At 29.1% G+C, this 12,804-nt stretch overlaps 1 protein-coding gene across 3 annotated transcripts in view; it reads right to left on the bottom strand.

Annotated features, from left to right (window-relative positions):
- Nucleotides 1–12,804, bottom strand: part of LOC132929856 (protein O-mannosyl-transferase TMTC2-like) — a 285,751-nt gene that overhangs the window by 87,274 nt on the left and 185,673 nt on the right. For all 3 annotated transcript variants that reach the window (XM_060995466.1, XM_060995465.1, XM_060995464.1), the window contains exon 6: nucleotides 2,908–3,022. In XM_060995466.1, coding sequence (XP_060851449.1) covers nucleotides 2,908–3,022 — 115 coding nt within the window. The remainder of the gene's footprint in view (nucleotides 1–2,907; nucleotides 3,023–12,804) is intronic.

Here is a 12,804-nt window from a genome sequence, read left to right as displayed (position 1 = left end):
TACGCAAATAATACACTGAAATTCAATTCACATAAAACCTAGTTCTTAACTATTAAACACATATAGTAAAGAGCTTAAAATAAAAATAAAAGTAAGATATTAAATTTGCCCAACTTCAAATCATAGTACATATATAACCAGGCCATTGATAGTAAACTTCAACCCCGAAATTATGTGTAGCATGATTTTTGGAAAATGCGTCACCACCGAAGAGCAGCATTATAAAACATTATGATGGTGACTAAAATCACGTTACGTATCAATTTATATTAGAATTTTTCACTACAGTCAGTTTTACTTATCACCAAAACATTATAGTTATTATAAGGGTAAATTTTTCGGAAGTGAAATTTAATCGAATTACACTGAAAATGCATGTACATTTTTGTATGCATACTAAGTTACAATAAAATACGGGTATAAAGCTGAAAAGGGTAAACTATTATAACGAGAATTTCTCTGAAACCTGATGTTATTTTAATACAATATATTGTTCCAGATGAGTCTGTTTGTTTCCACGAAAAAACATTTGAAAGATGAGCGAAACAGTTTGTAGAAATCATCTACAGCCAGCGCACGACTTGGTGAAAACGATTTTGATTCTTCGAATTTTCGAATTGGCGAAGAAAAATAACTTCCAACCGTTATCGTAGAAATTTGTAATTTATTTTATCGCCACAGACCCGGTGAATTAGACGGCGCTCAGATGATATTGGCTCGGGTTCAACTATTTGGCAGCGTATTATAGTATTTTATACGGTGGTCAAAAATAGTAATTGGGCATACTAGTGTGATTATTCTGAACTAACTATATAATATTATAATTTATAAGGAAATATAAGGCAATTTAGATCTATTTTTTTACTTTGAGAATTATACGATTATTTACATTTTTTGATAATTTTTTTATCATCAGTATTTGAAATCACGATTTAAAAATGCTTTGATTTTTAAATTTCTAACTGTTTCATAACAAAATAATCACTGCATGTATATTAGGACTATAGTAAATTCTATAAATGTAACACGAGAGTGTTATAATATTGCAGCAATGACAATTTTTGGCAGAAGTGTCAATCTCTGCAGAGATGGATCATACGAGGCATCGTTGACGTACATACGAATATATAATAATACATAGGAATAAATGCTGTTCGGTTGTTTGTGTATAAATACAGTATACACTGATTATTATGTGTTCCGCGACAATGAAATGGACCAAATGCGACGTACTGGAGGAAGGTGGAAGAGTTTGTAAGAATAGGGCGGTTTTGGTGCAGCCACAGATACGTTTTAATAAAGAGAAAGTGCCAGAAACGTTATTCGCATACGCCAAGACGTTTTAGTCCTATTCGTTTTGACATTTTCGCAATCATAACAGCCCCAGAAGTTGGTTTGGGCCCTAACGTTATATTATTATTATATACAACGCTATTATACTTATTTCCCAGTCGCATGTGTGTGTGTATACATATATATATATATATTATATACCATTACATATCCTACAGCTGTCTATCTGCCGATTTTCGACGTAATGTGGCATAATCTACGATGTATATAATACACACATATAGTATACGGTATGTGTCCTAAGTCAAAGACAATAATACTTTCAATATGTTCGTGTCTATTTCAAATATAATATATTAAACAGAAATTATAGTCATGCACATAACTTTACCATAGATCAATTTATATAGCAATGACGAGTATGTCGGTTTACATACTTTTAAATATATGAAAATAACTAACTCGATATTTTGGGTTATCGTAAAGCAACAAAATTGCTATTATTTAATATTAACCCCGCAGCTGGAAATTAAACTGTTCCTAAATGATAATGATATTGCATATTGAGTAACAATAAATCTGTATAGAATTTTATCGCTGTACCTATGATGAAAAAAAAAATGTTTCCTCAACTTGACCATACAGATTATTTTAATATTGTTATTATTATTTAATCCGCTATAAACGGATTACGTGGGTTAAAGCTTGGACCAGTTGCTTAAATTCGGTCCAAATTATGTTAAAACTATAAATTCAATGATAGATATATTAAAATAATCGATTTAAATTTTGTTCTGCTCTAAGTCCAAGTATGTTCAAGTCTAGCCCCAGTTTTGTGTTGATGTGTTTGTAGATCGGAAGAACCACAATATTATTTTAATTATTTCAGAAATTTGCATTGTATGCGTCAACAATATATGACCATGTATTGTTAAATACATATCATATATTATAAAATCAATTCAAAGCGTTTCGTTGTTTACTATTTTTCTTAACTGGATTGTTTATGTCTTGGTGTGTATAGACTAAGGTAAGTTCTTAATAAGTCGTAAGTCAATGAACATTATTTGTATCATAAAGAGAGATGGACGCGTTTATCAATCCATCAAAGATTCATTTTATTTGTTTTAATATAGAAATTTGTATTCTTAATACAGCATAATATACTTCAAAAGATATTTGATCGTTTAATATATTACATTCGATGGAAATAATAAAAACACGTGTACGCGATTGGGAGGGATGACGTTAGTCATAGTTTTTAAGTATTGGGATGATACATTTACTGCATAAGTGGAACACGAAAAAAATGGGTAATACGCCTTTAAGAAATAATTTTTATCTACCAAATTATATATTTTAGCACATTACCTATTATAATACCTTTTCAATGAACCAATTATCATTTTTCTTTATTCCAATATGTATGCGATATACATGTATATTCATACATACATACATTGTACATATATATATATATATATGTATACAATATACATACAGGTACGCTCGTAAATATTGCAGCATTTGGGTGATGTCCAAGTCGTTATATTTTAGGGCGACTAACGACATAATATACTACAAAATAATATTTATTACTATTTTTGAACTTACAAATTGTAATGCACGTCTGCCATGTTCGGTCGATATTGTAATGCCGTCCTCAGCGCCGTTTCCGCCTCGTCCAATCGACCCTGACTACTCAGTATAGAGCCCAAATTTCCATAGGCTGTAAAAAAAATATGAAAATAAAATTAAATCATAAATATATGCAGTGATTTTAATGAAAATGTATGTACATTATAAAGAAACGTAAGCTTGTCAAATATACATAATAGATATAAAAATATAAAAATAGTTTCCATTGTAACGATTTAATGGTATCGGGGTCTAAGAATTCAAATTCGCATAAAATGTTTGACCATTTAACACAATAATTAATAATAATAAATTATACAAAAACCAATTTATACAAGTAAATATTACGTTTTATTAAAGTTTTGTAGCTTGAAAATTTGGGAGACATGAAGTCTCATATTTGTTGAATAATTTCGATATTGTCATGAAAACTAATTGTATTGATAACGCGTTACGGATAAACTTTGTCGGTGTTATCAATGGTATATAATAAATATATGATTATATTAACCCATTACACATGAAAAATCCGGTTTAAAACGGTCCATTATCAAAGCATTATTTCCGTGACATTTTGTCGTTTTATTTGTGTTATAACTATTATTTATAATATACTACTACCTCACTGTTACCATCTAAAATCTACCCTATCTATATGTTGGATTAAAATAAATTATTTCTTTAAATAATAATTATTATTATAAATTATTTAATTCACTGCGTGGAGCAAGCTATAGTTGCACGAGTATAGTTATCATTTAGTGTGTCGACATTTATTTGATTGCCCTTATAATTTTGGTTGATTAAAACAAAACGGTTTATTTCCGCCAAGTTAACCAATCTTAATTTCATTAGAGACTTTATTTTAATAGTACACCCGCTAAGCCATCACAGTATGATATTTTTATCGAATACTTAGCGACTAGTGTGGAAAATATGTTGTTGTTAACCTATGTATGTACGCAGAATTTGTTGAATTTCTAAACCATGTTATCATATATTATATTATGAAGATGCTTTGACGAAAATTAAGTACATCGAATACAGGGTATGTTTTATAAGTATAAATAACATATAGCATCACAATTCACAACGAAACGACTTTCTGCATAACTAAACTGTAAAACACAAAAAAAAATGACTGTTTCTGTGTTGTTGTATAGGAGAACGCCAATTGTACAATATACATGGTTATATTCACCTAAATATTATATTATATTATAATATATCTGAAATTACTTCTGGTTGATCCATATTATTTGTTTAGTTTTAAATTAAACGAATAAGATCCACAAGTTCTTTAACAGTATAATAATTACAATGATAATATAAAAATGTAATCCATGTATTTAATTATAAACGTTTATTATACATAACATACCTAATGTGTTCATTTTAATTTAATTTTTTTTAATAAATTATTATCTTCTTTGCAATACTTTTTTAATATATTTTATAAAATGTATTTAATATTAACGATAATAACGTGTTAAACTGCTATAATATGGTTTTTATTAAGTATTTAGTCAGCTTTCATTTGATTAATGTTATCATCTTATCATAAGGTAATATAGATAATAGTATATATGTATATATAAATAATATACCTAATTCGTGTTGCATAATGGTTAACATGACAAACAATTATTTTTACTCGAATACTCGATTCATTATAGGTTATACGATTGTGTACGAACATGGTGTCCCACCAAGATTTATTAATTTATTGTTGTGGGATATTTTATATCAATATTACTCCCACCTTAATATTAAATCAGTAAATCAGTAAATCTCCATAGAAAACTCAATATTAAATATACGATCGTTTGAAGTATGATAATATTGTTAATCAATGTTTTGTTTTATATATGTGCTATGTTGATGACAAACATCACGCAAAGCTGTTAAAATATATACCATTATATAAGTTAAAGCTATATTCTATTACAAACTACTAATTTGTTTATTTATTGATATTATTTAAAAACGTAGGCCGTGCAGCCTAGAACTATATACAATTATTCGAAGAACTCGAAAGGTATATAGTTATTTTATTTAAAAAAAATCGCGCATTTATTAGTTGTATAATAATATAGTGCATATTATTATATAGAAAGGTCAATCTTTCTTAAACATGCCTACTTATAAGTTATAATATTAACATGGATATATTTTTATTTTTTATATATTATTAATATCTAAATCATAAGCCAAAAATATCACGTATTATATTATAATATAAATTCTAAATGTCTGAACAGAGTGAAAAACAGAGACACAGAACTGATAGAGGTTTAGATCCAAGTATTTGTACTTGTTTGTACTTTGTTGTACCAACTACAATACGGGTTAGTCGTCAGCTGTTTTCATTTTCAATTTTTCACCTAAGCATTTACGGGAAATTTATTTGTTAGTCTCGATGGAAGGATGAAAATATATTAAGACGAATAGGAATTCGTTTAAAAATGTATCGTGGATCTTAGACCAGCGTGTGGTACTTGGTGGTACGACAGAACTGGCAAAACAAATGGCTTGATTGTGTTATCAAAGTTTGTTTTCACCGTCCACCGTTCAGTAAAAGAGGAGGAAAAAATGAAAATAAAAACTCTCACAGCTTCGCATATATTTATACAGGGTAGTATTTGTCACGGCCGTGTTCACTCTGCGCATTTTGACGAGTGAAACTTTTTGCCAATGTAAGAAAGGGACTGGTAATTTGTTTTTATTTGACGCTAAAATTTATTTTTTTTTCCTTTCTCCGTCACGCAAAACTTTAACGCCAAATAAAACTAGAAGGCGTGAGCGTAACAAGGACAACAAGAGTAAAACGGGATGAAGATGCACAAAAGTTCACATTTAAGTCCCGGAAAATCTGAATTATATTTGAAAAGTTTATTCCACCTTTTGCCAGACCAGATCTTTTTAATATTAACACCACGTGGCCCTTTGGGCATCGCAACTTTTAACGATGGTTGAAGGGAGAGTTCTGATGTTTTATCAGAATTTCAATTTTTATGCATAACATGCACGTGTCTAGTCACGCACGTAGACTAAGATGTTATATTCTAGAATATTGGATTTATTTAATTATCCTACGAGTAGCACTACCTATATGAACATTAAGATAAACAAATAATAATATTAATTAATATGACATAATATGTTTAGAGTAAATGGTATTTTATCCAAAATCCGGAAATATTTGAACTTATATTATATTTACACGAATAAACATCATACAACTTTGTTGACCACTAAATTTATAAATAAAAAATATTCATATATGTACAATGTACATGAATAGACCAACAGAGGGTCCCGCACGTTACATCGTTTCATCGATTACAACAAGGTATATTTTAAGGTACCTAGTGTTTGTTATGTTGACAAAAATTGTATGCAAATGAATATCATTTGAGCTGATTTGTATGTGATGTATTATTTTAATTAATTTAGAAACATAAAGTTAAAAAAAATCATAAATGCGTAAGATAATTTAATATTTTGAAAATGTTATGCCTGAATTAATTATTTTATTAAAACCTTAGAGTTAACAATTTTTTGTAGATTGTTAAAAAAATGGATCGTGATTTATTTTAGATCTAGAAGTGAACCGTATGAAGTTAATGGGAAAAATAGATAGGAAAAGGTTAAGATTAAGTGATATCTAAATACCAACTAAAAATATAGGGTAAAATAAAACTTATTTTCTTATAAAAATGTATTTAAAAAGATTAAGGTTAGGTGTAAGGTATAATGGATAAAAACTTAATAAGTCAAAATAAATACCATTTCCTTACGATAACTTAGATTATTCAAAAAAAAAATTATAGATAAGTCAAACATTCTGAATTCCAAACATTATATAGACAGGTAATGACGGATAATTTGTATTATCATTTTTTTTTAATTTGCTTATGCGTTCCAATATAATTTAACTTAATCATGTTTATTATGTGTATTGTTTATTATTTATATTGGTTACACGTGTACGATGGTATCAAATGTAAAAATTATTAATTATTTAATCACATTTTTTTTAAATAATTTTTAAATAATAACAATAACAATACACATTCTAAATATATGTATATGTTATTGTGAATGACCGAAATTGGTGAACGCTAACAGCCACTGGTTAGTGTCGTCGTACACCAAAGTCAATGGTGAATACTGACATATTGATTAAATTTAACTATAATATACGTACATAGGCACTTTTAAAAAAGTCGTTAAAATACTTCGAGTCACAATTTAATATTAATATATAGTTAAAGATACTCGCGCGATCACGCCGCTGCCTTTAAAACAATATTATATATTTCGCGATAACAGGTGTTTGTGGTGCAATTGTTCCGTTGCTCATAAAACAAATATTATGTACAAAATAAAAAATAAAACCATGCATATTTTGATTCAGCGGTTTTTAGCTCTTTCACTCTTCTAACGAAGAGTACTACCAAATCCCCCTTTTTCTCAATTATATTTGATAAAAAAACCAAACGTGTATTTAAATAATAATACTTTGGTAAACATAGAAAATGTTTCACCGACTTACATAGGCGGCACAATAAATTTTAAATTATTGTTAGGTTTATATAATATATGACAAGTACAGGAACATCGGAAAAACCAGAATGCGCGTCCGAAGAAAAATATATGACACGAGTACATGACGTGTATACCCGGGAGTATATATCCACCACATAAAATAATACGAGATGAATAAAAAAAAAAATTGCAACAACGTATAGACGAAAAAAATCGAGATGTTGGAAACCGAGTCATTTTCCAGGATGAAACTCTCCCCTGGGGGTCATACATGTTTTTGACAGGTCCGGCTCACGTTGATAACCCGACTTTACGCCGTTTTTTCCTCTTCGTGGCCTCAATCGTTCCACGTTATGCGCATCAATCATCGATACACCTACACGCGCCTACACTGCCACACCCATCTGAAGCTCTCTCTCAATTTGAATACTGACAAACGTTCTTGTCTTCATTGTTTATCGTTTTGCTTGTTATCGGGGCGCGTGAATTTAGATATATTATTATCAAAATAGAATAAACAAAAATATATACAATACAAATCGTTCACCAGATGTCGAACCTCAGTTATATGTCATAATCATATAATATTATACTTTACTATACTATATATTAGATAGATATTTCTATAATAGTATACTCAGATATTTAAAATAAAAATGTTATATCATTATTTCCATCTTGAAATATACAAATTACAAAAAATGTTTTTTTTAACCAAATAATATTGTTATAATAAATAATAATAATTAGACATGTCCGAGAATTATCTTTTTACAATACTAAAATGTATTTTTTTATAATAATAATCAATATGTTTTAAAATATATACGCAACAACAAAACTATTAGTGTTGTTATTTTAAAATACACAAAATATAATATATTAAAATATATTTTAATTGACAATAACACTAAAGATTGATAAAAAAAAATGTTTCTTATCTTTTATATTAATATACTAAATTAAATGCATTTAATATTTATTTTAATTTTATAATATTTTATTAATAACTATCAGAACACCAAGATACCTGACTAAAAACAAGAAGATGCTGTACAGTATGAAGGATGTGATATTACATTTGACAAGTGTATGCGATGTGGTTCATCAAATAAGTAATACGACGAGGGAAACGAAAAAACCAAAAGTATATTATACTTTAAATATACTATAATATTAAAAGGGAAAGGACGAACATATCATCTGTAATGAGATGATGTGGTTCTACGTAAAAATAATATATTGGAAACTTATATGGGAACCGTGTAGGGCCAGGAAAAAGTATTTTTACTTAACTATACATATATACTGTTTATATGATTATAATGTAACTATATAAAAATAATGTTATGCTACGTGAAGTATAACGATGTCGTGTTTTGTTAATTTGTGACTATTCCGGTTTTAGAATATAATATAACATAATATATTACAATCAACGAAAACGTGCTTTATACTCGTATACAAGGACGATTTTTGTATCTGGTTTTTTGCCCGCCCAAATAAATTTAAAACAGCGTAAAGTTCGTTGAAAAAAGCAGAGATTCTTCGACAGAGATTGTTAAATATGTTTACATTGAAACTGTTAAAAACCGTTTTATTTTAATACGGTTTAAAGAGCTTAAAAATAAAGATTTATAACAACAGCGCAAAATAATATATATACATATAAATTGTATACAGTGTTAATACTTTATTTAAACGCTACGCGTGCAACACACACACACACATCTCGTGTTATTTATTTGTTTGTCCGTCGTGTATGTACACAATATAGAAAATATATGTACTTAAGTCTTTTAAAATAACGATTTTCATATAACAAAACTGCGATTAAAGTGTCACGAAAACGTTTCACTGCGCTGTACGCGATTGTTACCGTGTGTGTGTGTGTGTGTAAACGAGATTCGAACATTTTCAAAGTTATCGAAACGAGTTTAAAGATTACGAAACGTAAGGAAAAACGTATGTTATATGTTACGTTACACTGCACACAAATATATACATATATAATATACTCGTGTATATATATAGTATATAAATCCATAACATTTTGCGTATATTGCGGCGCATAATAGACAAGCGTTGTTAATTTCTCGGTCTGAAATAAAATTATATATACTTAATACGTAGAGGGTAAAACGAACATATAAAAAAAAAAAATACATACATACAATACATAACAAATGGTCGAAAGGTACATCGTAATTAATCGAGGGTTTGGATAGAGTGGCGGTGGCGCACAAGTAGTGAATACAAAGGCGAGCACGCGTGCGGGTCGAAGGCAATTAAATATCCATGTAAAACGCGCAACTTCGCGTAGCCCGGGATTTAAGTGCAAGAGTGGAAGTAGTTTTACAAAGAGTGATGGATTTTATTGCAACAAACGCGTGGGTGAGCGTGCGCATACGCCCTTGTGGAACCACTCATTATATACATAAATGTATATATATAATATATATATATATCATATCTTTGTATATTAACTGTCCGTCAGTATAAAAACGAATGAGTTGTTGGGGTGATTTTATACACGTATATAATATTATGTACTCTCGCGGGAGGCAAGTACGCTACTAGTTTTCATCTCCGGTCGATATAATAACAATAATATAGCCCATCAACGGTTTGTGCGCAACAAAGTGCATGCAGAGCATCGAAAGCATATAATATAGAATACACTGCACATGCACAATCTAGATGTAAATGGATTTAGGACATTATTTCCAAGCGTCAGTGGTCAGTGGAGTAACATTTCTATTAAATTCTATTACCGAGCTTGTTTAAACATGTAGGCATATTCATCATGTATTTTGAGTCATATTGTATTAGACATGGGTATACCATCTTAAATATTTATTTTATACTTTTAAAAAAACCTAAGGTTTGAATATTATAGAAATATATACAATGCATATTCTTATTCGAGTGGTTTTATTGATAGAGGTTGATTTTTAAATTTAAAAATTGTATATATTAATGATCCTTGTGAAATTATATACATTTATTGCACTTTAAAAAACGTATTAAAATGCTCATACGTTTAATATAATATTTATTATTAATAGGAACAAAAAAAAAAACTGAATGTCATGATGGAAAGAGGCGTCCAGCAATACTAGTTTAATGGGACGATAAAATTATAAAATACTGAAATTATATTTTTACACAACTGAAAATAAAATAAAATGTTGTAAAATTATAATAAAAATTAAAAAAAAAAATAAAAAATATATTAAGTATATTAAAATTATTATAGTTTCGATTTCTATTCCAAAATTTCGTAATACCTACATAATAATAAATTATCGCCGTAGTTCAACCCTCGTAACACAATATAGCATATATGTATTATTATAATCATCTTAGTATATCTTACACCGTATAATGATAATATTATGAAATAAGTAATCTTAAAATCGTGTTAAATTAATTCAACTACGTCTCAGTGTATTTCATAAAATATTATGTGTATACAGTTTATAACATAAAAAATATAACGTATACGCATGTATAGTGTGATGTGCTCGAAATTATTTCCGCGAGATTTCACTAAACTACGCACAACGCGCATCTATGTATACAGCGGACTAGGAGAGATTTTTTAGTTGTATATCTACCACTTCCATGTACATTTCTACCCCTCGTTATAACAATTCACACGCACACGGCCATCGTAATATTTTGGGATAACCATAAATCCCCGTGGAAACGAAAGCGATGTCATCTACAACAGCGGCGATGGCGGAACGAATAGACGAGTTTTTATATTAAACGGTGGTCGAAACAATACTCCGCGTGGATTCGATACATATAATGTGATATATAATTGAAATGTCACTGGTCTCGCGCACGGGGTTAGCAGAGTTTGTATCGTTGCTATAACCGTATATCGAGAGGAGCACCTATTATTCGATATTTACCGATTTACATTGTATAGTATATTTTATATTAAAATAATATTATGTATATACTTTAAGCGCATTAGGGTTTTCAGGGAGGGGCGGGGGAAATCAGTCGACGATGTGACGTCAGGTGGATAATATTCGCGTTTGGTGGATGAGTTATTATCGGTCGGGATGAAGCGCGTGTTTTTGTCACGTTTGTTTTGACAATCACGGTGGTATTATTACGACGCTAATCTATCGCCACCGCCATCACGTATAATAACTGTATACAGGGTGTTTAGAAAGTAGAAGGTTTTTTTTTTTTATTAAGACCCTCAGCGACGTCGGCCATTGGGTTGAAATATAGTTTAATTATTACACGATATTATATTATTGTCTACTTATTCTAATTATTCTAATTGTTTAAATTTTGTTTTGAATTTTGTCGGCTATGTTGAAATTGATGGTGTTGGATATTGACTGAGAACGATTATGGAGAATTTTAGTTAATTAGAAAGTTTGAAAACACTTCAAATAGTGAATCGTGCGTAGGTGAGATTTAAAAAATATTTCTACAAACTCGTATACGTATTATAATATAATATAATAATATTATGTTGTATAGCCATAAGTATAAACGCGAATACGGCGTGAACAAGAATACAAACAATATTAATCTACACATTAATTATATGTTTTAAGTCTATAATATTTACCTGGCTCATGATAAAAAAAAACACCCTGTATAATATGTTTATAATATAACGTAAAGTTATTAAAAATATCAAATTTGTTTCTAAATGATTGATCACGCGCGTTCTCAACGTAGAATAATACTATATGTATGTACAATGTATATATTACAGAATATTATGCAGATTGAGGTAGTACATTTTATCGCAAGATTAGCGATGGGGCAATAGAAAACACACACACACACGTCAAATTCCTTAAAAATTAACATCCGTGATTAATTATACATATTACATAGTTTAATAGTTATTGAACCAATACATATACAAACACACACACACACACACATATTATATATATTTATGCAGTACAACTTACTCCCATTTGGACATTTTCTGAACAGTCAAGTTTAATTATTATCGCGATGTATTGTTCTTAAGTTTATTATGATAGAAATATTACGAGTAATAATATGTTATCAAGTAATACTGTTCTCTCTTAAATAATTTATTTCTTATGTATTTAGTGCGTTAGTTTTAATATTTTATTAATATCATCATTGTGTAAGATTGCAGTCTGACCTTGATCGGTTAGCTAGTTGAGCAAAATGTATAAACCTACAGCTTAATGTATTAAAATGCTGGGTAATGACTTTCACATGCGCAAAAAAATGTTCATATATACAATTAATGGGTTAGTATTAAAATTTTCTAGTGAATCTGTTCGTGTTCTTGGGTTCCTT

This window comes from Rhopalosiphum padi, chromosome 4 (assembly GCF_020882245.1).
Source record: "Rhopalosiphum padi isolate XX-2018 chromosome 4, ASM2088224v1, whole genome shotgun sequence".
NCBI lineage: Eukaryota > Metazoa > Arthropoda > Insecta > Hemiptera > Aphididae > Rhopalosiphum > Rhopalosiphum padi.
The sequence above is the reverse complement of the archived record's forward strand: the minus strand, read 5'-3'. Positions and strand labels throughout refer to the sequence as shown.